Source organism: Doryrhamphus excisus, chromosome 1 (assembly GCF_030265055.1).
Source record: "Doryrhamphus excisus isolate RoL2022-K1 chromosome 1, RoL_Dexc_1.0, whole genome shotgun sequence".
Classification (NCBI taxonomy): Eukaryota; Metazoa; Chordata; class Actinopteri; order Syngnathiformes; family Syngnathidae; genus Doryrhamphus; species Doryrhamphus excisus.
The window spans coordinates 18,391,635-18,419,160 of NC_080466.1; the positions used below are offsets into that span (position 1 = coordinate 18,391,635).

General features: G+C 41.3%; 1 protein-coding gene across 3 annotated transcripts; it reads left to right on the forward strand.

Annotated features, from left to right (window-relative positions):
• Nucleotides 1–27,371, forward strand: tbc1d9 (TBC1 domain family, member 9 (with GRAM domain)). 3 transcript variants are annotated; one of them, XR_009123534.1, is made up of 22 exons: nucleotides 1–652; nucleotides 9,646–9,756; nucleotides 11,061–11,179; nucleotides 12,118–12,346; nucleotides 14,663–14,924; nucleotides 15,005–15,212; nucleotides 16,475–16,681; nucleotides 16,757–16,921; nucleotides 17,030–17,180; nucleotides 17,266–17,480; nucleotides 17,558–17,675; nucleotides 18,342–18,627; nucleotides 18,707–18,836; nucleotides 20,292–20,390; nucleotides 20,520–20,588; nucleotides 20,673–20,913; nucleotides 21,761–21,826; nucleotides 21,900–21,986; nucleotides 22,498–22,566; nucleotides 22,820–22,879; nucleotides 22,967–23,070; nucleotides 23,418–23,436. XR_009123534.1 is itself a non-coding variant. In XM_058064445.1 (21 exons), exons 1-21 carry the CDS (start codon nucleotides 532–534, stop codon nucleotides 24,102–24,104), a joined length of 3,744 nt encoding a protein of 1,247 aa, XP_057920428.1. In that variant the 5' UTR covers nucleotides 1–531; the 3' UTR covers nucleotides 24,105–26,248. The 3 variants fall into 3 exon arrangements, 2 of the variants coding, with proteins under 2 accessions (XP_057920428.1, XP_057920438.1); XM_058064445.1 differs by lacking the exon at nucleotides 22,820–22,879 and having other exon boundaries at nucleotides 23,418–26,248; XM_058064455.1 differs by lacking the exons at nucleotides 22,820–22,879; nucleotides 23,418–23,436 and adding an exon at nucleotides 26,636–27,371 and having other exon boundaries at nucleotides 2–652.
• Nucleotides 27,372–27,526: the final 155 nt, after the last annotated feature.

A 27,526-nucleotide genomic window follows, 5' to 3' on the forward strand; every position in this document is an offset into this window, starting at 1 on the left:
CGCCCACCTCCTCGGAGGAGGACAAAAAGAAGAAGGATGGTGTCCGGTTAACGTCATTGTTGTCAGACGACCCCTTCACGTCTGCGAGGGAAGTCACCGCAGCTTGAGAGGGTGACACGTTATAAACGTGTTTTGTTTGTTGTTTTTGAAAAAAATAACATTGAATTTATTTTCTTCTTGAATATATCGCGGAGTGTCTCGCTGTGTCATGTAAGGAGACGGCGCACCTGCTACGGAGCGTCCACAACCAAACACCTCATCGAACCCGAAGCTGGTTTAGCACAACAGGGACACGGATAATCCGATTTTTATTAATATAATTTTTAAAAAAAGGAAAAAGTGACGTGTGGAAGGTTTTTTTTAATTCGGGCTTCGACGCTAGCTAGCCTAGCTAGCAGTGTTTAATTTTAGCTCGTCTCGCGCCTGCAAGTTAGCTAGCAATTAGACTGCATTTCATAACAATAATAATAATAATAGTAATATATTGCCATTATTAAAACCTAAGAGGTCTATGTCACCTTAAAAGCAATCATGTGGGTCAGTCCCGAAGAGGTGTTACTGGCTGGCGCTTTATGGATGACCGAGAGAGCGAATCCTTATTTCATCCTCCAGAAGAGGAAGGGCCATGGCGGCGGAGGTGGAGGACTAGCGGGTGAGTGTCTTATATCTTTACATTTTCTATTTAGTGTTGAAAAACATAATCGTCACCGTCGTTTATACCCTTAAACTCAAGTACAGGAGCTGCATTAAGAAAAGTGTAGACCACCACACCGTATCCCATCCTGCATCTTGTACCTTAGAAACTCCCTCAGCACAGCAGTGAATTAAAAAGTGCTATGACGTTAAAGGGCATAGTGTCTCAAACTGTTGTGCGAGTACCACTGGTGGTACGCAGGACTGTTCCCAAGTGTTTTTTATACTGAATAATTCCCTTGTTTGATAGAAACCTGGGTATAAATTATACAAGTTCCATGTCCTTTATCTAGTTTGTTAGGCTTAGCTTAACCCTTAGATCAGGGGTCTCAAACTCAATTTACCTGGGGCCACTGGAGCTAGGGTCTGGGCCAGGTTTTCAAAAAAAAAACGCATTTATTAAAAACTGAAAAATGAATAAACTTTGCTTTGGTTCCGATTTTCTACAAGAAAAGCTCTGATAAAACATTCCACTGATCTCAAATATCTTACTTTTTATTTTTCTACACAAAATAAGAACAAGAATAAAGAAAATCAATCAATCAGTAATAAATAAATAAATATAATAATAATAATAATAAAACGGCAAATAATAAAAACTTAAGAAACCACATATAGTTGGTGGGTAGACAAATTATTTTTTTCAGATTAAAGTGAACAAAGCATTATTAGAGCCCTGTAGACATGACAAAACACGACTATAGTCACATTTATACTCTTTTACATATTGCGCAACTGCAGGGTCTTGAGACACATGCTAACTCGCAAACTAGAGAGCGAGCGACCTAAACGGTAGCCTTCAAGTTATTTCCTTTAAACTTAAATAGCCAAAAACTTACCACTTCCACACGGATAGGGAGGATAACTATTAACAGTTATTTAACCTTTAACATGAACATTAATCAAACGTAATATTTTTTTCTGGGTACATGATACCATGCAGCATCCATATCAAACTTGCGGGGGCGCACTAACATTAAACTTTCATATCAAGGCGGGGGCCTCAAACTAGTGTCCTGCGGGCCACACTTGGCCTGCGGGCCGCGTGTTTGATACTCCTGCCTTAGATGCATAAGTGGGTCAAAAATGTTTTCTTGAAATATCTTCGTAATGAAAAATTGTTATTTCATATTTCAGGTATTCCTCCAAAAACATGTTTTTGATATCATGCCATTCAAATTTTTAACGTAAATTTCATACAGTGTGTCACTACCCCAACCTTCCATAAGTGGGTCCAAAATGACCCGCATGCATTTTCTATGGAATCCAATAGGAACCTTTGATTCTTATCAAGTTAGGCTGACAGGAATAAATTAACAGTAGACCACACAGACTATATCAAAAGTGTCACCCCTTCAGGAAAATTATTTTACACATCTTCATATAATATTGTGTATGTGTCTTTCATGACTGTTAGTATTATCAACAAATTAGCCTACTTTATAACTAGCTGGCTAACATTTCTATATGTATTATTGGGCATTACTCTTTTGTTTCCTCATCCATGTTTTGGCTGTTAGATACATAGCTGAAATGGTCCTATAGATGTCCAGCAGTTGTGTAGTAAAGAGAAACGGGTGTCAGATCTGACCAAATAACAAATATCACAAAGTCAGCCATAGGTGTGGGAAATGCAATGTACCTGTGTGCAATGATCACAGCCAGAAACGGGTAGTTTGTCTGAACTGCATGCAGTGATGGGACAATGGAAACACACAATGGATCCTCACATATTCTATTGTTGTTATGGGGTCATTTTCTTTTTCTAAGATAGATAGATAGATAGATAGATAGACTTCCTTTATTGTCATTGCACAAAAACACAGTAGTGAAATTGCCAACGAAATGTCGTTGCCTGGCTCCCATATAACAGACACAAAAGAAGATAAGTAATAATAAATAATAACAATAATAATAATGTGGAGAATAAATAGACACCAAATATGAACAACATAATGTAAAGTGCAGCGTGAACAGTAAATTGCCAACTAATTAAAAAAGTGAAAATTTAAGATGTTTCTAACATGAAATAATACTTGTGTGGTCTTAAATATAATACTAAATATCATACAAGTGATTATTCCTAACCAAAATGGCAAAATTATATAAAAACATAAAAACACATTGATTCTAGTATGGGTCATTTTTGACCCACTTATGGAAGAGTGTAGGGTCCAGTCACTCGTTCATCTGAGGGTTAAACAAGGCTGTTCATAATGTTATAGCGTTACATATTCATCATGGATTGTGTAATTCTCCAATTCACCATAGCTGTGGTCGGGAGATTAAACGCCATTGTGTTTGTAAAGGCCATATCTTTAATGCAGCTCTTGTCACATTGTGTAATTGCAATGATTATATAGGCAGGTGTCATGCATGGTTGGACAGCGTGACCATCACATGATCCGTGATCAGGTTATAACCTTGCTGTGTCCTCATAAGACAGGAAGTTGTCAGTAAAAAACCTGTGCAGATGATTCCAGAAGGAACCAAAGCGCCTTGCAGCAAAAATAGCAGACATGTTCCTGCCTGCTGCTGTTTACAAACAGAAACAATGCTAACGCTTGTAGGATTAAAACAGTGCAGATGCTTGATGGAGTCCTCTCAGGCGGAGATATGGTTGCACTGGTTGCTCATGCTGAATCATCCCCCTTCCTCTTTTTTTTTTTTTTTATTAAAAAAAAAAAATCCTCCTCATCCTTCCTCTTGTGTCTTCAATGCAAAATGTTCAGTGTCCGACAGGGCACGTGCAAACACCAAGAATAGGGAAGTCAGTTAAATGCTGCAGAATGTCACAAATAATCTGCTGAAACTGAATTTTTTAGGAGAAGTCCATTTTCCCTTAAATACTCAACCAAAATTTCTATTTTGTCATCTTTTTTTTTTTGCATAGAAATTGTGATTCAAAGTTGTGATGGTTGTCCAATGCAAGGGCCACAGACTGAAAAATGAATGAGAAAATGAGGTTTTTTAATTAATTAATTAATCAAACATAATGTTTGAGATCCCTGGTTTACATAGTGCTGTGTTTTTGCATTGTCGGCAGGTTTAAGTTTCACCTCCTGCACCCTTACAAAAGATGCTAATTGGTTCTTTTTATGACCTCATTGTATTCATGGAGTACATGTTCTTCATGTTTCTGTGACTAGTACATGAATCTTTAATGACATCGCTGAGAAATATGGTCTGATATATTAAGGTGCTGGTCCAAATTTGGATCGTTCAGGTGCTATTCTTGTCCTGACCTGGATTCAAATAGTTACATTTTGACCAGATAGTCCTAGATTAGACAGCAGCCAGAAAGTATAAAGGCTTGGTTTGATTACGTGGCCGCCCATGTGTGGACCTTTGGATGACTTTTATTGCTTTTCAAACAGAACCGGGTGACAATGGGTGATCTGAGAAGTGTCAACTTTTACAACAAGTGTAGGGTGCGAGAAACTGAAAAGCGATAAAAGCGGTGTTTGTTGATATGACAACAGCTTTTTGGAGCCAGAAAATGCAAAATAGATTTGCTTCTGTGTTGTCGCTGCCTGCTGTTGATACTCAGGTAGTTGCTTGTCTGCATTTTGGATGTGTACAATGTTTCATATGTTCACTTAATGTAAACCAACTGTCAGATTTACATCACTGTAAAATGCATCTAAATAAAAATTGGATGTACAGTATGTGGGTAAAGTTAAAGTAGGTTACGGTAAAGTAAAAAAAAAAAAAGATTTAACTCACTCAATCCCAGACAAAATTTTTAATAAATTTATATATTATATATAAAACAGTTTGTTTCTACCATTTTCCCTTCTTTAGTAATCAGCAGTAGAACACAAAAAGGGAAAACAAAACAAAGGGGAAAAAGGCTTTGTGAAAAGATATATTCATTCATTTTCTACCGCTTATGCTCAGGAGGGTCGCGAGGGTATGCTGGAGCCTATCCCAGCTGTCTTCGGGCGAGAGACTGGGTACACCCTGGACTGGTTGCCAGCCAATCACAGGGCACATATAGACAAACAACCATTCACACTCACATTCATACCTATGGACAATTTGGAGTCGCCAATTAACCTAGCATGTTTTTGGAATGTGGGAGGAAACCGGAGTACCCGGAAAAAAACCCACGCATGCTCGGGGAGAACATGCAAACTCCACACAGAGATGGCCGAGGGTGGAATTGAACTCGGGTCTCCTAGCTGTGAGGCGTGCACGCTAAACACTTGCTCGCCGTGCAGCCCGGGCGCAGGCATGAATTAATCAATTATATTTATATTATATCAATCATATAATGCCAAATGGTTTAAAATATTAATCGGATTAATCACAGTTTTGAATGAATTAATCACCATTGGCAACTATGTCAGAGAAAGACTGAATAAAAAGATAAATGACAGGACGATGATATTTATTTAGATGTATTAAAAGCTAAAATAACATTTTTAAACATGTCATTACAAGCAAAGAGGGGTTGCATTCAAAGACATCGCAGAATTTAAGGTACATTGACTTGTTTTCAGTGTTAACCTAGCATGTTTTTGGAATGTGGGAGGAAACCGGAGTACCCGGAAAAAAACCCACGCATGCATGGGGAGAACATGCAAACTCCACACAGAGATGGCCGAGTTTGGAATTGAACTCTGGTCTCCTAGCTGTCAGGCCTGCGCACTAACCGGTCGTCCGCTGTGTAGCCTCGTTAAAAGATAAATTTCAAGCAAAATGTCTATGCCACAACATAAACGACAAAATGGTTGTTTTACATGAAAAGAGTCTGGAAGAGGTGCAGAGTCTGGAAGATCTCCAAAGCTTGTCATGTGTAGCTGCTCAATAGGAGTCCACAACTCAATCCAAATGCCAGAAAATGAGTATCATTTTAATAATTTTTTAACCAAAAAAATCACTCAAACTGAGGTGGATGCTAACCGAGGTTCCAGTGCAATTAATTTAATCACTCCTCCTGGAAGCTGATGAACACCAGCGAGCCTTGCCAGTGGCATCGGCAGCGAATCAGGGCAGTGAAGCCAACTCACCCTGGCTAGCCAAGCTAGCTGAAATAGTGGAAGAGTGAGGCTGACAGCGCAGCTTAAGTCCTTGAGTAAAATGGTAGCATTTGTTCATGTTGAGAAGCATCACATTACTGCACATAATGCCTGCTTTTTGGCCTATTTTGTGTTGCATGATTATATTTGTACATACTGTAAATTACCACAGGATTGCTGAGTCATGAAAGCATCTTGATCACACCAGCTGAACACAACACTCACTTGTGTTAGCTTCAAATACGCCTTTCTGCTTCAGTGCCCAAAGCCATTTTTGCGTAATAATAAATAATTCCCAATGAATCCTCCCAAGGCAGCGGCTCTTGCTGCGTCGTACTTGGCGATGCCGGGAGGATGATGTCATCCTTATGTAAATGCTAAGCTTGCTGACTTTTGCTATGTGCCAGTTGGCAATGGTAACACACAGTGACGCTGGCACAGACGGCATGCTGCTCTTCTTTTATAGAAAGCGGCGTCAACACTTAGCAGGATGTAGCATTTTACACCCAACAAGCGTTGCATTGTTTGCACATGAGTAGTACTTTTGTTTGGAGTCCAACATTTCCTCGCAAATAATCTGCTGAAACTGAATTGAAATGTTCTCATCCATTTAACTCTTGTGGCCTTTTAATAAGAAGTCCATTTTCCCTTAAATACTCAACCAAAATTTCTATTTTGGCGTCTTTTTTTGCATAGAAATTGTGATTCAAAGTTGTGATGGTTGTCCAATGCGAGGGCCACAGACTGAAAAATGAAAGGATGCAAGGATCACTGAGATTTTGTAAAGATATGATGAGAAGTTATATAAAAAATATAATCTCGCTCTTTGTTCTTTGTTTCTCATTTTGGCTATTTGACAAATATTTCAACTTTCTTCTTTAATAATCTTTTTCTTTCATCATATTATGAGTTTTGACTACAACTTCATTTAGTTTTTCCTGTTTCTCATAGTATTATGTCTTAAGTCTTTTTAAATATTTTAACTACATGCTACGAAAATGACATTTAATAATTATATTACCAGTTTATTCTTGTAAAATTGCAAGTATAGTTAAAATCTGATTTTTTTCTCTTGATATCTTTACTCTTGTAACAAAAATTAAATTTAAGTTCCAAATATTTCAACTTTTTGTAATCACGAGTTTATTGCCATAATATTTTTTACTTTATTCTCCTAACATTATCACTTTTTCTGCAACCCAATTCCCCCAAAATTACAAGTATAGTCATTGTTTTATTTATTACGACTTTCAAACTTTATGCTACTAAAATTACAATATTTCTTATAAATTACTGCGTATTATTTCATTTTTGCATTTTTTTTAATTCTACTTTTAGAATGTTTTGCCAGCCCAAATGGCACGTTGAACGCCCCCATTTTAATGGGTCAGGAAATGAACAAATTAACACACATAAAATGAATAAAAAAACACATTTCAAGTCCTGATCCAAGGGCTTTTACCAGGTCATGGTGGGTCTAAGCTGGTCAGTCTGGTCAAAAAGGTCGTCAACCCCTGTTGGACAGGTTCCATTTCACTACTGTTGTTCATCAAATGTTCAGCATGTATGGCCGATATCACTGATTAAATGAGACCTCGTGTTGACGGCGATGGTAACAGGTCTTCTCCAAAAGAGGATGATTTGTTTTGCTTGGTGTAAACAAAAAGCTAATTATAATTAAAACACACATATCATCACATGCTTTTTAAGATGCCTCTGACCACGGGAAACATGTAAACATGATGTGCTCCATTACATCACAAAAGAGGTAGTGTTCTTAGCGGGTTGTTTTTCCAGTTGTTAGATGTAGTTACATATAGGCGATGGTTTCTGAGGCGAACGCCACAGTCGACATTCCCATTGTGGGAATATTCGGGTTTTAAGTCTTCGTCCCGACAGTCGATGCTTCCCGAGGTGTTTAATCGGCAAATATAAGGAAACGACAGGGTCAATCGCGGCATTGTAAAAGAAATTCAACCATATGGCATACATTTTAAACAACTTCCGTGTCAAGCTAATGTGGCTCACGCAGGTACACTAATACTTGAGTACCATCTAGGGGTCCAAATGTGAATTACACACCTCATGAATAAACGTTCTGATGATTAACAGCAATTTGCAGCAGAATTATCGACCAAGAAAATATATCATGACAGGCCTAGCCTTGCATTTCATCCATTCATCACAACCTTTGGCAAACTTTTAATATTGACTGGCTCCAAGCAGCTAAGACCATTGGGTCACAAGACGTGCGACAGGTTGGCCTCGCCCCCTGCGCAAAGTTTTTCCATTTTGTATCATGGGTTTATTGGCCTGGATCCACCAGGAAGAGCTGGATGAAGAAGTCGCTGAGAGGGAAGTCTGGGTTTCTCTTAGGCTGCGGCCCCGGCGACCCGATCTTGAATAAGTGCAAGAAGATGAATGCACTACTACTCTTCAACCAGGAGAGGCGCTGTTTATTTGGTTTCAACTAGTTACATACAACATGACTTTAGCTATTTTTCTCTATTCTCTATTTTTCTCCGCAGTGTGGCACGGAGATGCAGTGTGAGCCCGAGGTTTACATCTAAGCGGGGTGGGCAGTCATGACAAACGAATGGAAACAAGAGTTCAGAACATTCCAAAAGAGAGTCTCCCATGCCAGTACATAAGAAAGTAACAATAGACTGGCGATCAAGTGCATTTCTCCTATATAATGATGGTGGCTGTCACATGGTCTTAACACCTGCGGTGGTCTCGCACGTCGTAAGCTGTGTGTTTCCTGTGTTAAACCTAAACCGCCTGATAGTCGCCTGAACTCGGGTGTACGCTCGCTGCGGTCAACCCATCATGCTCTGACTTGTTTTGGAAGGTTTTTTGTCCACATAGCATAGATTTTTTGTTTTTGGGAGGCAGAAAGTAAGTCATTGTTTTCATGCACGACACAACACTTTTTTTGTTTTGCGGGCGGGATCAAATGCCAAGTGTTTAAGCTGCATTATGTTGTTGGCCTTTGCGCCTTTAAGACTTAACCTGAGTTATCCATTTCCCCCAGAGCCAGATGAATGTAAGCCTACTATTTGCTCTTTTGTAGCTCTTTTGTAAATGCATGGCAGGAACATGAGTAACAATGTGCATGTCATTTGCACTTCTTTGTTTTACATTTGTCTTGACAAATGCACCGCAATTACAAAAGTCATAGGCAGCTTTGGCAGTTTTTTTTATAACCACGGACAATGAATGCAGTTACACGGGTAGCAATAATTGAGCTTAACCTCATTAAGACCATATTTGGATTATTGTGTTCACCCTTAAGAGTATTTCAATCATAATCCCCTGTTACACAACACACCAACTGGACACTTGACAAGGCATACCCACAAAGACATGATGGGTATCCTATCAGCTAAATTTGGGACATTTTTTCTTATTTTTTTCAAGGGACAGTTGATGAATGTAACGCTGAGGCACAAAACTAGCTATCTTTTACATAATTGTTAGCTTAGAACTTTTTTTTTTTTTCGCTTTGGAGAGGGCGGGGGAAGGAGCGCTTGGGTGAGGGCAGGGAGTTTATTGGGTTACAGCCACTCCCATATAAGGAAGTCCGCTCCAGGACCAAATGTACGGATGGTTTTTCATCTATGAACGGGACTTTTAAGCTATTTGAATTTTCTATGTATATAGTTAATTGTGTACAGGGCCGTTGACTGGGAATCTTGTCCCGGGCGTGAGGGGGGGCCCGGAACTGGTGTGTGTGTGGCGAGGGTGGGGCCCACTCAGATTATTTTGTAACTATTCTATAACTTTGGCATCATTTAACACCAGAATACTACATTCAAACTGCATTTATAGGTCATAAAAGTGGATGGAGCTTTTTATCCAGCTAATGTTGATTTGTGTGTTTCCTGTGTTACGCCTTGCTTAGCATTATATTTTGGTGTGTTCACAGGTTTGCTGGTGGGAACCTTGGACGTGGTCCTGGATTCAAGTGCCCGAATGGCCCCTTTCAGGATCCTCTACCAAACCCCGGACTCCCTCTCCTACTGGATCATCGCTCACGGTGCGTCAACTTGCCATTTAGGGTTATGGTCATTGTTAAAAGGAAGGAGCCTTCCCGTGTTTTTCACCCCCACCCATGTCCCGCACACATCCTGTCGTTTCCCATGTGTGCAGTCGAATGCCAAGCATTACATCATGCCCCAGTGGAGTGTTAAAGATCAGGATTAAAGGAAGAGGGAATGCCAGCCAGACTGAGATTTTGTCGCTTGTGTAATGTTTTCATTTTGCTTTCTTGTCCTATGGATGCAAATTTCATTTGTTTTTGCTTTAAGCAAGATTACTGGAGTGTGCGTTTGGCGATTTGTTCATTTGGGGTTAAGACTTAGGCTTTTGTTACTACAAAAAATGGAGGCAAGCTTGCTATTGTAGCAACCCGGGAATTTTTTGTTGTGTAAAAGTCCGACCACTTAGTCAGTCAGAGTGCTGGCATGTGTGGAGACGGCTCTAATCGCTGATACTCTTTTGGCCACAATTGCTGACAGCATGAAAACACAGACGTGGGTCATGCATCGGTAATCTTTGCAGGTGGTATCGGAAAATTCCTATAAGAGAATTGTATCGGAGCCCAGTGTCAATACTTTTTGGAGGCCGAAAGTGTGTTGTGTTTGTTTGAGAATGTGTGTTGACAGTTAAGACGAGCTGGGAGCAAGAATAAACACGTCTCTCTTGCATGACGTCAGCAGGCATCGTAAGTGAGAAAACACAACATGGTGTAAACACACTCATACAACCTAGAGCAGGGGTGGGCAACGTTTTTGGCTTGAGATGGTTATTTATTACAAGTATGAACGATAAACATGACTACTTGCAAGTTATGTTGTCAGCTTGAATGTTAAAAAAATTCTATTAAATACTTTGGAAGTTGTGTAGTTTTCCCATCTCTGACCTACAGAGTTGCACACACACAGCCACACTAGCATGCTCTGCTAAACTTGGCTAACCGGGCTAGCTTCAACTTCAAGCTTCAACAAGTTTTTGGCCAACAGGTTGCCATTTGGACATGGTTAGTTCAGGAGGGTGTGGACTACGACGATTTAGCGTTCCGTCAGGGAAAACGGCCTCCTCATTTTATTACAATCACGTCAATAGTGCTACAAAGGCTGGATGACAAGAGGGTTCACTCTGCATGTGTCTGTGTGCATTGTCTCTGCGTGAAATGAACACATAAGAGAATGAGCAGCTTCTCGGCTATTAAACCTCTTTGTGCCATCAGTGCTAGCAGTTAGCAAACAGATGCGAATATGAATGAATGCATTCTAATAAAGCGTTGTTGTTGTTTCAACACGTCTTCATCTATTTCTTCAGGAACATCGCGTAAAGAGATCACGGAGCACTGGGAGTGGCTGGAACACAACATGCTGCAGACTCTCTCCATCTTTGAGAATGAGAACGACATAACCACATTTGTCAAAGGAAAAGTCCAGGCAAGTGTGACATTTTCACATTGATGTGGATTGATTGATATGGAATGAGATTGGGAGCTTGGTGAACTTGGTTACAGTTTTTTTTACGCTTGCTTATGTTTTTGTAAGTATAGCTGAATTTAGCTTGCATTTTATGAAATATATTTATAAATGGTAGATACTTTATTCATCCCCATGGGGAAATTCGCAAATAAATAAACACAACTTAAAACCCAGCACAACATAGATGTTTTTGCATCTTTTATGACAATTTGTATTTTTAAAAATGGTAGATACTTTATTCATTCCCATGGGGAAATTCGCAAATAAATAAACACAACTTAAAACCCAGCACAACATAGATGTTTTTGCGTCTTTTATGACAATTTTTTTCGAATGTCGTGATTTACTTGCATACTCCGGATCAACTAATAGTCCAGAAAATATGGTACTTTTCGCACTTTTCCACTTTGAAAAATAAACCCGTCACCTCCAATAATTGATAGCCCTATGTAGCTGTGACTATGTTTACTACAGCTACATTTTCACCAAACATCATGCTACGCTTCACTCTGATTTGGTTAACATTTACACAGTATCAGTAGCTGCAGTAACTATGCAAATAGCTACACACCAGATATGCTGGAGGAAAGATTATGACACATTACAGTCCAGTATTTGTGGCTATTATATGTATATTTATAGAAATGTACAAAGCAACCCAAACGCACCTCAGTATGGACGTATAGCCGTGAAGCAGGTGCAAATGTGAATAGATGTAACTGTCTCTGCATGCAACAACACTGCATCACTCTAAGAGGCGAGGGAATCATTAACACCTTATTCGCAATTAATCTGTGAGAGTAGCAAGAACCGTCCCGCAGCGGCAAACGTAAAACTAACAAACCCTCACAGAGTTTTGAGATGGCAGTACATCTTCTGCCGTTTACCCGCTGCAGGGCATCATCGCAGAGTACAATAAGAACCACGACGTCAAAGAGGACGACGACACGGACAAGTTCAAAGAGGCCAGCTCCAAGTTTCGCAAATTGTTTGGCATGCCGGAGGAGGAGAAACTGGTCAACTATTACTCCTGCAGCTTCTGGAAGGGCAAGGTCCCACGGCAAGGGTGGCTGTACCTCAGCATCAACCATCTGTGCTTCTACTCCTACCTACTGGGCAAAGAAGGTGGGCACATTGAGCATTGGCAACACTAGCGTAGCTATGTGAGCTATTACATTATGCTAATAGTCAAGCAACTAGCAAAAAATAACATCCTTGCAGCTCCTCCATTCTTAGCGGTTTAGAGTTGAGTATTAGGCAGCAACAGTAACCTGTGTTTTTTTTATTCGGGATTATTGTGCCTGTTGTGAGATCATTTAAACCTACAATAACATCTTATTCCGGCAATGAAGCGAGTAAAATTACTGACACCTTGTGACCAGTGTAGAATACTACATATCATTCACAGCATCCTTGAATGCCTGTGTTCATTTGCCGTATTTGATGTATTTGTCAAGATATCATATCTTATCACATACTACAGTATTAATTGGCCCTGTACCCTAGAAAGCGCCCATGAATGATACGGGAAAAGGCCGAAATGATACTGTGTCAAAGCCCAGGGCAGTGATACTGATAAAATATAGAGTTTAACCATGTCCAGTATCAGCCCCCGTAGCTGTCCACTCAGAGCACGCTGCTCCGGTATCATTCCTGTAAAACAACCAATCAGAGAACAGCGCACAAGTGCTTAGTGCCTAGTGCTTCTCCAGTCACCAAAAAACCCAAACTTGATTAATGGAACTTTAATTGTCAGACATTGATAAGATAAGACTGTTGAGAAAATATTATTGTTGAAATATTTTTGCAATTATTGTGTTTACACTGTTTAGACATAATACATGTAATAAACTGAAAATTTTCTGGAAACAAAATGGTCTTTTGATTAAATAGTACATGATAATAAGCTCATGATTAAATGGTATGTGATAATATGATCATCACATGGTTTGTCTGGTATCAGGCCCAGTATCATGCCCCCGCGTGCCAGTATATACTGATACTGACACTTGGGAGCATGATACCTGGCCTGATACCAGACAAACCATGTGATAACCTATAATTATCTATCATCAACGTGACCACCATCTTGCAGAATAACAACAGCCTCTATAAATCCTCCATTTTTTTCGGCCATATTGGCTGCTCGTTTCTCCATTTGCAACTTTTTTCCCTCCCTAACAAGGTAGGCCCGTGTGGCCGTATCGTCAATAATGGAATAGTGAGCTCCCGACTTTATAGGCTTTATTTTAAGTTGCATTGCAAAGCCTGTTTTTTGTGTTATACAAACCTGTCTTTTTATGTGGTGGAGATATAAACAGAGCAGGCTCATCTAGCTTGGGGAATGATGTCCATGAGAAAGAAGCTTTTTCCTTTATGACAGCATGAAAACTCTCAATTTTTAAAAGCGGGTTTGAGTAGTAGAGCTAATGAGTGAGGAAGATAACATTTAACACTCATTTAACGTGTATCATTGGAGCATGATTGTGTTTTGAACAACTCAAATAGAACATACACACACTATCACAGTAATAACAAATGGTGGATGCCCAGTGGTGTCCGTTGTGGTTGTGCATGCATTTCAAGCTTAAGTGCTACTTAGTAGCCACATTGAGTCAGCCGCAGGGGATTTCATACTAAATTACTCAATTTATGATTAGTTTCATTTTTGAAAACTAAGTTGGGCACCAACTACTGCAAATGGAGCTGTTTGCGCTATGTGCGGCCATTGGCACCTGCTTTGTAATATGCTTTACTGTCCCCTACAGGAGTGGAGTGGCACAATATTGCTTGGCATCATTATTACAACAATATATATTTTTTTTATAGTGCACATTTTAACTGCAAGATTAAGATTAAGATATGCCTTTATTCGTCCCTCAGTGGGGAAATTTGTATTGTACAGCAGCAAGAGTACAGAGTCAGTTAAGCAGTACAAAATACACAATATAGAAAAATAAACAATATAAACAACCCAAGTATTAACAAAATCAACAGTTTTTCCCAGAGTTATATACAATACAGTATGTAGATAATATGAAATGAGATGAGATATATGACCAGTCGATACACTGAGATCTTGTTAGAGAGTTAATATGAGGCATTATGGAAATACTTCACATAGAACTTAGTATATTGCATTTAGAGCCCTTAATATTGCACATGGAGGTTGATCAGATATTGAACAGTGAATGGGGTCTGGAGTAACTACGTATATTGAGTATAAAAGCAAGTATTACACAGATGTATATAGTGGTGTAGAAGTCTATTGGGAGCGGTGCTGGTTGTTCAGCCTGACAGCTGCAGGAAGAAAGGACATGCGATATTGCTCCTTCACACACTTGGGGTGAAGCAGGAATGATGTTCACATTGTTGTTTTGCCTTATATGGTTCCTTGCCCATGCAACACCCACAATGGGTCCTGATATTTGTCTCTCTCAGTCAAACTGGTGGTGCGCTGGGCGGACATCACGCAGCTAGAGAAGAGCGCCACCCTCCTGCTGCCCGACGGCATCAAGGTCAGCACGCGCAGCCACGAGCACGTCTTCTCCGTCTTCCTCAACATCAACGAGACCTTCAAGCTGGCCGAGCAGCTGGCCAACATCGCCATGCGTCAGCTCCTGGACAACAAGGGCTTCGAGGAGGACCGCTCACTGCCTAAACTCAAGAAAAAGTCACCCAAGAAGGTGTCGGCCCTCAAGAGGTGACTTTTCTAAGTCTTTTACTTCTTTCATTCTTCTGTCGTGGAAATGTTATTTCATGGCTGGGGTCTCCTGTCTCCAGGGACTTGGATGCTAGAGCCAAGAGCGAGCGCTACAGGGCTCTCTTCCGTCTGCCCAAAGATGAAAAACTGGACGGGCACACCGACTGCACCCTGTGGACCCCCTTTAACAAAATGCACATCCTGGGACAGATGTTTGTCTCCACCAACTACATCTGCTTCACCAGCAAGGAGGAGATGCAGTGTAGCCTCATCATTCCACTCCGGGAGGTCAGTCATGCCATCCATACATCCCACATACGATGAGATGTATGGATGGCATTTACCCTTTAATCGTTGCAGTGCTTGAAAATGTTGACAATGTTCTCCCTGTGTATGCGTGGGTTCTCGCCGAGTACAAATATAAAAATATCTCATGTTAGGTTAATTGGAGACTGAATAGTTGTGGATTTTGGTGTGTAACTTTTAATTATTATTTGTATTAGCATTATAGTGTAATATAGTATAATATATAGTATAATAATTGTTTTTAATCATTGTACTGTATTATATGTTATATTTTATTACACCATTTTGCTATTATCATTACCTGTCTTCAGGGAAGATGATGTAGGCTTTCTTTATATTTGTAGTTGGATTTCATAAATCAGGGGTTTCCAAACTTTACCAACTCAGGGCACACTTGAAAATCAAAAAAATGTCCGCGGCCCACCTCCTATAAACAGTACATAGACGAAATGCTGCATTCTCAGAGCACCTAATAATTATAATAATAAAATTATTATATAATATTATAATATTCCTTTATCCCCCTGCTTTCATTTCAATCCTGAATCTTATAATAATAACAATAATAATAATAATATTGTTGTTAATGTTATTATTATTTATGTATATTTATAAATTAATATTAATAAATGATTAATCAATAATAATAATAATGTTGTTGTTAATGTTATTATTATTGTTGATTAATTATTATTTATTATTTATTATTTATTATTATTATTTATTATTATTATTATTATTATTATTATTATTATTATTATTATTATTATTATTATTATTATTATTATTATTATTATTATTATTATTAAGATTCAGGATTGAAATGAAAGGAAGGGGAAAAAGGAAGCCCAAACTTTTAATCTGTGGTGTACAGACAAGACAGAATTAATTCTCATACTTTTAATAACTGCATTCAATACTGGCATGATGACCAGAGAGCTACGTTCCAATCATAAACTGTATAAGGTTCCTAAAATATTGTGACAGGTCAATAACACTCAATAGGTTATTACTTGGGACTATAATATTTTTTTGAAATCATGCAATAAAAATGTTACAAAAAAAAAAAAAATTTGCAAAAATGAATCATATTTTTATATGACCGCTCATGGCCCACCTGCAGTACCACCGCGGCCCACACTTTGGGAATCATTGTCATAAATCATACTTTCAAGTATACTTTCACATAAGGTAACAAAAACATTAGTCTCTCTACATCTCTACAACTCTACATCATCGTGCAGGTGACCATCGTGGAGAAGGCGGACAGCTCCAACGTGCTGCCCAGCCCGGTCTCCATCAGCACCAAGAATCGCATGACTTTCCTTTTCGCCAACCTGAAGGATCGAGACTTCCTGGTGCAGAGGATCTCCGACTTCCTCCAGCAGACCCCTTCCAAGAGCTGCCAGGAGCGGGAACTCACCGGCAGCCTCAACAGCTCCGATGACGAGGTGGGAATTGTTTTGGCTTGGTCGTTGTCTGCGTTGTTCCTGTTGCTGAAGATGTGTTTTTTTATGCTTTTCCAGGTTTACTCCCAGCATGGATTGTTGCTCTCCAGCAGTCCGCAGCACAGTCTAGGTTCAGAGTGCGAGCGGACTTTCAACTTGAACGACAGCAGCGTGCCCACCGCTACCCAGGCCCTCATGACCATGTACCGCCGCCGCTCGCCAGAGGACTTCAATCCTAAACTGGTGAGCTCTCACACAGCTGGGAGTACATGCATGCTATCACAACTTCCTGTCTTTCATATGTCAACCTAGATTTAACATGATTCATATTTCAATATTTCGCTTCATCAGGCTAAAGAGTTCCTGAAGGAGCAGGCCTGGAAGAACCATTTTGCGGAGTACGGCCAGGGGGTGTGCATGTACCGTACAGAGAAGACCAAAGAACTGGTCCTGAAAGGCATCCCTGAAGGCATGAGAGGGGAGCTCTGGCTGCTCTTCTCAGGTGAGCTTTGACCACACGGCATATAAAGTATACGCTAATCCGCGTTAGTTCTCACTTGGAGCATTCCCGTTTCTCATGTTTCTAGGAGCCGTCAACGAGATGGCCACCCATCCCGGCTATTACGAAGACCTGGTGGAGAGGTCGATGGGGAAATACAACCTGGCGACAGAAGAAATCGAGCGAGACCTTCACCGCTCTCTGCCAGAGCACCCTGCTTTCCAAAATGAGATCGGTATCGCTGCCCTCCGCCGGGTGCTCACGGCCTACGCCTTCAGAAACCCCAACATCGGATATTGTCAGGTACCATATAGAGATTATGGCTCCATATGGTGATAATGGTGTGCAGGAAGTGTGTTGATATGTCTTTATCGCTACAGGCCATGAATATCGTGACATCGGTGTTGCTGCTCTATGCTAAAGAGGAGGAGGCCTTCTGGTTGTTGGTGGCGCTCTGTGAGAGGATGCTTCCAGACTACTACAACACCAGGGTCGTAGGTCTGTATGTTGCGTTATTTTTTTTTAATTGTCGTAACCTTTTCACATGTTTGATTCATTTATAACATGTATTGTTATATTGTGGAAATTTTTAATATATTTTTTCCAAGGTAATATATATTAATATATATAGATTTTGTGATTTGTTGTTGTTTTGGAGAGGCGGGGTACACCCTGGACTGGTCGCCAGCCAATCACAGAGCACATATAGACAAACAACCATTCACACTCACATTCATACCTATGGACAATTTGGAGTCGCCAATTAACCTAGCATGTTTTTGGAATGTGGGAGGAAACCCGAGTCCCCGGGGAAAACCCATGCATGCACGGGGAGAACATGCAAACTCCACACAGAGGTGGCCGAGGGTAAAATAACTTGTATTTTAGATATATTATTAAATCAGCCAGTCAGGGAACATAACCCCTGTTGCCATAGGACACTCCATTTAATGCAAAGGTGGGCAACCTGTGTCTCGGAGCACCAGCATCAGTACCAGTCAAATGTTTGGACACACTTGCTGAAGATTATCGAAGGAGAGTGTCCCAAAACCTTTGACTGCTCCTGTGTATTTGTACATGTAGACATTCTAAGTATTAATATGGCCACCAATAGGAAGAGGGTATACCTGAATTTAAAAAATCATTGTTATCTTCCCGTGCCAGGAGCTCTGGTTGATCAAGGTGTGTTCGAGGAACTGGCCAGAGAGTACGTCCCCCAGCTGTACGACTGCATGCAGGACCTTGGCGTCATCTCCACCATCTCGCTGTCCTGGTTCCTCACCCTCTTCCTGTCAGTCATGCCATTTGAGAGCGCCGTGGTGGTAGTGGACTGCTTCTTCTACGACGGCATCAAGGTGATCTTTCAGCTGGCGCTTTCCGTGCTGCATGCCAACATCCACCAGCTGCTCGGGTGCAAGGACGATGGCGAGGCTATGACGGTGCTGGGCAGGTAAAGGCGAAAACGGGAGCCGGGACCTTCTGGCTGTTGACTCCTCCTAAACCTAAGAGGAAACGTTTGCTTCTCGTAGGTACCTTGACAACGTGACCAATAAGGACAGCACCTTGCCACCCATCCTACATCTACATTCCTTGCTGACGGACAACGGAGAACCGCATCCAGAGGTGGACATCTTCAAACTGGTCCGCAGTTCTTATGAGGTATTTGATATAAAACATCAGGACTATAGAAGTCCAACGTGTACTTTTTAACATCGTGTCTTGTTTTCATTAGATGATTGACTTGTAAAATGTAATGTTCCAGCACATTCTTGACCTTTTAATGGATTTAATGGATGCATGCAAGTTATAATCGGGTAGCTAAATTAGCCATTAGCCTTTGAATAATGCACACTACAAGTCAGGAAAACATCAAAGCAACACTTGAATGACCATGTAAGCTTTGTGGAGACATGTCTGGAGACAAACCGGGCCACTTCATTACCTTTAGCCTCCTCAACATAAGCCACGTCATTCTCTTTCCGAATGACCTTTACGAAAGCAATGGTATCCATGGAAAGGAATATTCCAATCGCGTGTCTACATGCGCCGCTATAATCAACCAGAATAGTCAATGGGGCATGCGCAGTAAAGCTTAAACACCAACATCACGTGATACCAACTTCCTCGATTTTTTTCTTTCACTTGTTGGAATAACTCCGTATTGCCAGTTTTTCATTCTTTCCAGTCTTGAAATTTAGTTTGAATCAAAAACAAACTTTCCGCAGCAGTCCAATGTTGATTGCTCGCCTCCATTTTTTTAAATCGAACATCTCGAGCTGCATGTTACGTCATATCTCAGCATTCGCTGAAAGAACGCACCCGGGAACAGGAAAAGATAAAGTTCAATCTTGCTAATATTTTATAATTAAGCTGGGCACATGTTTTATATAGATATGTATTTTCTTTTTAAATAAAACTGGACTTGTGAATGGCGTATAGAAGGGTTTAGATTCTGTTCCACAGATAGCGCTAATGCACACGAAAGCTGCTTGCCAACCGCCAATAAACAACAGAAGAAGAAAAACACCACGAAGAAGAACGCAGTCTGACAACTTTCCGATTGAGCGGGTACAAGATACCTCAATCGGATTGGGAAAAGGAATATTCCATCCCTGTGAATCCGATTATATATTCATTCGGATTGGCACTTTTCTTTCGGAATGAGGTGTATACAAAAGTTAGATTCTTTCCATTTGAGCAAATAACCCAAATGGAATTGGAATATTTGGGTCCATGTAAACGTGGCTATAGAAACTTGTCATAAGGGAGGTGTGTTTGGGCTCCTTATATTGGAAAACTGTCCTTTATGTTCAGTTGTACAATGTCACAGTTGGGATTTGTTTTCCCCTGCAATATGAACCGCAGCTCACTCAGTGCAGGTAGCACTCGTGCAGCCCCAGACTACCAGATTACCCCAGATTACTATCATGATTACTATCATCAGGTATGGCTTTGCGTTGACAAGCTGTACACTGACAACTCCACACATTTCTAGGGTTCCCATAACCGTGTCTAAGTGAAAATTGTTGTTGCTAAAGCGACTCAGCCATGGTTTTTGCTGTCAAATGCGAAGCCTTTGTTCCTTATCCCTGCTCGTTCTGTTTCCACCCTTAGAAATTTGGCTCCATCCGCGCCGACGTCATCGAGCAGATGCGTTTCAAACAGAGGCTGAGGGTCATCCAAACCATTGAAGATACAACGAAGCGCAACGTGGTAAGACTCCTTGTGACTGAAGGAGCCATTGTTGTGCATGTCAATCAGAATTGAGCATGGAAAAAGCTCAACTTGGTACTAACGTTCTTAACATTCTGCTTGTTGTCCATGCGTAACATTGTTCAATAGGTCAGAACGATTGTAACAGAGACTGCCTTCAGCATGGATGAGTTGGAGGAACTCTACATCCTCTTCAAGGTGACTATTTTACCATGACTGAACTTTTTTTTCCACTACATTATAAAAATATTTCAATTCCAAAATCCATGTGTCTTTCCTGAGGCGGAGCACCTGACTAGCTGCTACTGGGGAGGCAGCAGCAACCCGACGGAGCGTCACGACCCCAGCCTGCCCTACCTGGAGCAGTACCGCATCGACATGGAGCAGTTCAAGGGCCTGTTCAATCTCCTGTTTCCCTGGGCCAACGGCAGCCACTCGGACCCCTTGGCTGTACGCTTCTTTCGCCTGCTGGACCAGAACGGGGACGCCTTCATCAATTTCCGGGAGTTCATCAACGGACTCGGTAGGTGCTATTATATATCACATGGTGTATTTATCATAAAAATAATACCACAGATAACACCGTATAGTGTACCTGTTTATGTGTTACTATTAACAGTTACTGTGTAACTTCTTATTACACTTAAAAATTGTTCATGGTGCTTTTTATTTCCCTCATTTTGGATGGAAAATGGCGTCACGGCGGTCTAGTGGTTAGCGCGCAGACCTCACAGCTAGGAGACCAGGGTTCAATTCCACCCTCGGCCATCTCTGTGTGGAGTTTGCATGTTCTCCCTGTGCATGCGTGGGTTTTCTCCGGGTACTCCGGTTTCCTCCCACATTCCAAAAACATGCTAGGTTAATTGTTGACTCCAAATTGTCCATAGGTATGAATGTGAGTGTGAATGGTTGTTTGACTATATGTGCCCTGTGATTGGCTGGCGACCAGTCCAGGGTGTACCCCGCCTCTCGTCCATAGACTCCAGCATCCCCCGTGACCCTTGTGAGGAAAAAAGCGGTAGAAAATGAATGAATGAATGAATGGATGGAAAATATGCAAAAATCCAGACTAATGAAAACAGATCATGCCCAAGGCTTTGTTGCATTATATATATTTCTTTGGGAGAGGGGAAAAAAAACTTTATTTTGAATAGTAGCTCAGTGTTTCCCACAGGAGTCCTTCAGACAGTAAACCAGTTGAATCAATAGTGCCTCTGCTGGTTGCAGTCCAGTACTGCACACTGATAACATTAGCCGAACTGGTAACAAACATAGTTGGATTAGGTGGTCTCACCAGTTTGTTTTACATAAGAGGTCTCTATAGTTTCCACAATGGCATGACACTAATGCCGAGTCGTTGTGTGTTGTAGGTGTTCTATGTCACGGGGACCTCACGGAGAAGCTGAAGCTCCTCTACAAGATGCACATTTTACCTGGTCAGTGTTGGCTCAGGCCAAAGTTGCATATGAAAAAAAAATTGTTGATGATAATGTTCCTTTTTTCTGTCAGAGATGACGAATGAACAGGAAGAGCCTGACTCCGCCTTCGAGGCCACTCAGTACTTCTTTGAGGACATCACCCCGGAAACGTCAATGGGTAACATATTGCACATGCAGAAACCATCCTAAATATATATCAAACTGGTCGTTAGCGTGTCTACTTTTATATGCTTAGTTTGGTTATACTTATACTCTATACCAGTGATTTTCAACCACTGTGCCGCGGCACGCTAGTGTACCTTGAGAAACTGTCAGGTGTGCCGTGAGGAATTATCCAATATCACTTTTTATAATTAACATTTATTAATCATCATTTGCAAATATTATGTCAATAGCCATTATGTCAATAGTATACATGGACCCAAATATTCCAATTGCATTTGGTTTATTTGCTCAAACGGAAAGAATTGAACGAGGATGGAATATTCCTTTAACCAATCCAATTCAGGTATCTTGTACCCGCTCAAACGGAAAGTTGTCAGTGTGTGTCAGTCTTTGTGGTGTTTTTCTTCTTCTGTTGTTTATTGGCGGTTGGCAAGCAGCTTTGGTGTGCATTAGCGCCCGAATTTGGTGTAAATTCATCCCGGGTGCGTTCTTTCTCTCCTCAGGCCAGGACGCCAAAAACCGAAATGAGAAGGATGACGGCTTTGTCAGGGTTACCTTTAAGACGGAAAAGGGTAAGTCAACATTGACACCTGAATGTCCTGTACATATCAGTCCATTGCAACTGCAATTGAATCTTACTGTTTTAGTTCTGTTTTGTGCAAGGTGGCAGTTATTGTTCATAACTGGTGGGAGGAGATAGCACATAAATTGTATAAAGTACATCTCTGGTTATTTCAATTCTTTCTTATTGTTTGGTTTATGCAAGTATACATTTTTATAAACTGGAAAAGGAACCATAAACTGTCCTCTAAACGACACTAACAGATGTCACGCTGAATACCACATGAGTGAGGAAGTAGCCGTGAAAGAAGACGCCCTGTTTTGGTATTATGAGAACTGGACTAGCATTGTTGTGTTTGTACCCGTGAACCAACGCAATTTCACAGCATTTTTCACAATCTTGTCTTCCAGTGAAGAAATTCAACAATCCCGACTACCGCCACTACCTCAAACTGTGGAACCAGGAAACCAAGTCTAAAACGGAGCACACTAAAGATCTTCCCAAGCTGAATCAGGTAGGACCTCACTTCCTTCCTTCAAACTCAATCGCACAGGGGGCGAAACTCGAAGCCTACTTTAGGTTGTGGTACCTAAAATACCTGTGATTAATTACTCACAGTAATTAAATGACATGTCTTTATAACACACCCAAATGTAATCACAGGTAAGATGCCGTGGGTTTAGACTTGGATTGAATGTGTCAGTTATCATTAAGAACTTGCGAGGAGCGCTTTCCAGTCATAGTCTGCTACGTTGCACCCACGCATGTGCATGGACTCACCTGTTCCAATCCGGATTTCACCACGGATCAAAGCGCGTGTTACTGGTCAAAAATACCGGACTTGATTGTGTTCTCCTGCAGAGCCAGTTCATCGAGCTGTGCAAGACCCTGTACAGCATGTTTAGCGAGGACGCGGCCGAGCAGGAGCTGTACCACGCCACCGCCACCGTCACCAGTCTGCTGCTGGAAATGGGAGAAGTGGGCAAGCTCTTCTGCACTGCTCGCAGGGATCAGGCTGAGGTATGCAAAACCGACCCCTTTGTTTCGGAGCGCAAGCCGAGCCCCTGCGAGGAGGGGAGAGTTCCGGAAGGCTGCGAGCCGTCACCGCCCATGCAGGACATCAAACTGGAGGACTCGTCCCCCAAAGACAACGCCGCTTCGTCGTCCGCCATGCTCATTTCCGACGACGAGGCCAAAGACGACACATCGGTGTCGTCATACTCGGTGCTCAGTGCCGGGTCCCATGACATGGACGACAAGCTGCAGTGCGAAGACATCGCGGATGACACGGTGCTGGTGAGAAGCGACGGGAAGAACAATGGCGGCGGTGACGGAGGACGAGCGCTGCCTCGCAGCACCAGCGTCGACAAAGACTGGGCTATCACCTTTGAGCAGTTCTTGGCGTCCGTGCTCACCGAGCAGGCTCTGGTGCGCTACTTTGAGAAGCCCGTGGACGTGACCGCTCGCATCGCAAACGCTAAGAACGTTCACAAAGTTGGGCGCCCCCTGCTGTCCACCAGTGACTATGAAATCTCTCTATCCGGATAGGCAACATCTCACGAGGATTCTTATTTATTATGTCTCAGTGCGTTTTAGATGCTAATTTCACGTGGAAAATAGTTGAACGAATGTGAACACCATCACATAATATATCAATATTTGTTGGCGTGAAGTCACATGTGGTGTCGTCAACGGTGTATTTACACTGCAATGGCTTTAGTACGACAACATCAACAATACAACACGTCCCTATGAAAGAAGGAATAACTGAATTTCATGTGTAAACTATACGCTGTTTTTCCACTGCACAGTACCGTCTCACCTCCGTTTTCCCTTTATGCTACTATATTATATGCTACTATATGCTACTACTACTTAAACTCTCATCGAGAAACTGCAAAAACAAAACACTGCATTGAAGGCATCAAGATACTGAACACCAAGAGAAGCAGGCTCTCTTGTCACTATAAGGATTCTCTCTCTCTTATCCGAGAGGAGACTGAGGAGCAGTGTCCTGTATTTCTATAAGGAGACATATTTATTCTAGGAGTAGACTGAGGGGAACCAGGGTCCTCTATTTACTTCTAAGGAGACTCTGTGCCGTGTTGTTATCCAACTGGAGAAGAGGGCAGCAAGAAGACGAATGTCATCTAAAAAAAAAAAAAAACAGACAGCAGGTAACAAGAGAATGAGGGTCTGCTGTATTTACTTCTCAAAACAGACACATTTTATTCAAGTGGAGATTGAGGGCAGGAAGAGAAGGAGGGACTGATGGGCAACAGTACAGTAGGTCATGAAGGAAACATTTTATCCAAAATGAGACTGAGGCTTGGATAAAAATGTTATCCAAGAGACCGCAGACAACAAGACAGTGTTTCCTTTATTCATTTCAATGGAGACATGATTTATCCAACAGGAGACTAAGGGCAGTATAAGCATTATTATCTGCTGTATTTAGCCCCAAGGAGACACATTTCATCCAAGAGAAGACTGAGGGCAGCAAGAAAGCAAGGATCTACTGTATTTACCCCTTAGGAGACACATTTTGTCCAAGAGGAGACTGAGGGCAGCATAAAAATGATGAGCTGCTGTATTTACCCCCAGGGGAAACACATTTCATCTAAGAGGAGACTGAGGGCAGTAAGAAAGCAAGGATCTAATGTATTTACCTCTTAGGAGACACATTTTATCCAAGAGAAGACTGAGGGCAGCAATAAAGCAGGGATCTACTATATTTACCCCTTAGGAAACACATTTCATCCAAGAGGAGACTGAGGGCAGCAGGAAAGTAACGGTCTAATGTATTTACCTCTTAGGAGACAGGTTTTATCCAAGAGGAGACTGAGGGCAGCAAGAAAGCAAATTGTATTTACACCTTAGGAGACACATTTCATCCAACAGGAGACTAAGGGCAGCATAAGAGTTATGATCTGCTGTATTTACCTCTTAGGGGGCACATTTTGTCCAAGAGGAGACTGGGGGCAGCAAGAAAGTTAAGGATCTACTGTATTTAGCTCTTAAAGGACACATTTTATCCAAGAGGAGACTGAGGGCAGCAAGAAAGCAAATTGTATTTACACCTGAGGAGACACATTTCATCTAACAGGAGACTAAGGGCAGCATAAGAGTTATGATCTGCTGTATTTACCTCTTAGGGGGCACATTTTGTCCAAGAGGAGACTGGGGGCAGCAAGAAAGTTAAGGATCTACTGTATTTAGCTCTTAAAGGACACATTTTATCCAAGAGGAGACTGAGGGCAGCAATCTAGCAGTGCAGCGCTGCAGCAAAGTGGACTGTCTACTAAAAACAGTACCTCATTCTACCTTTTTTTGCAGGTGAAAGCGTGTATATCTGTGGCAAGTGCGTAGGGCTTCACTCGGACACATTCTATTGGTCGATTCCTGACGGTGGCTTCCTGTGTAACGACTTTCCGTAATAATAATAATAATAATAATAATAATGTAGTTATATGTATAATCAGATGATATCATGTTGATCATGTTTTGTAAAGAAGATCTGAATGTTAACTATATACGACGACAATGACACTACTTTCACTTTGTCAGTACACACTTTGTGTACTTTATATTTTATTTTCTTGCCTCATCCTTTTTGTACTTTTTGTGTTTTTAAGCTGCAACAGTTGATGCACTGAGTATCATTCATCACATTAAAACACAGCCACACAGAATCTTCTCCTTCATCCTTGTACTGAATGCACTCATTTCTTGGGGCGTGTCCCAGATCGACCAATCAGGGATCAGTGAGCTGCCTGCCATCTTGGACGCATGCCATGACGATCAATAATTAATCAATCAGAACAATCGCTGTAAGTGTGACTTGTGGTTTTTACATTGAAGATGCTTCCAATAGTTACTCATTAGCTGTTTTTGTCATTTAGTCACGCCAATAGGAAAAACTCATCTAAGACTGCAGTGCAACAACGTCTCCACTGCGTGGTGCTACAACTTTCTTCTTCTTTAAACAGCTGTCACAATATTATACTATAATCTCCCCTGTTAAATATAACAAATACTATAAAACTGTCATTTTTAAACAATTTAATTTATTTTTTTAGGGTATTGATGGGATTTAAGCCATTTCTAAAGCTATGGGACTCCAACAAACCACAGCGAGAGCCATTATCCACAAATGGAGAAAACATGAAACAGTGGTGAAGATTCCCAGGAGTGGCCACCAACCACCAAAATGATCCCAAGAGCGCAGCCATGACTCATCCAGGAGGTCACAAAAGACCCCACAACAACATCCAAAGAACTGCAGGCCTCACTTGCCTCAGTTAAGGTCAGTGTTCCAAGACCCAAACAAACAAAATGCTCCTGAACAAAAACAAGAATCTGGTGTAAATGTCAGAGAAAAAGAACGTTATACCAACAGTAAAATATGGTGGTGGTAGTGTGATGGTTTGTACTACGGTATGCGTTTGAAATGTAATGGCATTTCATGACATGTAACTATCACAATAAAACCGCACAAATTCAACTCATACATTTTTAGCATACTACTCATTCGCTGTAGTGTTGAAATAAATCCATCATAATTTCATAACTCATTTTCCCAACAGCGGTACAGACGCAGTTAGTGGAAGTTATGACGTCTCGGTGATGCAGAAGCTCTTATCTGCTGCACAGTGAACTTCAGTCACAACTTTTACCTTCATCAGTGTGTCATTCTTGCGGCTGCAAATGAAACGCACATGGTGAGAAGTAGGAGTACAGAACAGACTTGCAGACAGCTGCTAAATCCTCCCTTGATATCATTTTATTCCGTATCGGCTCTCGGAAGAAGCGACACACGCAGGTGATGCTTCTTTGAAGCTATTTCCCCATCAAGAAGCAACATCTGTGTGTGAAGCAACAAGCCACTGTGTTGGGGGGGTTGTTTATTTGAAAAGGGCTCCATTGAACATTGACTCTTTGGCAGTCGATGGACTTTGCTTTGACTCGGG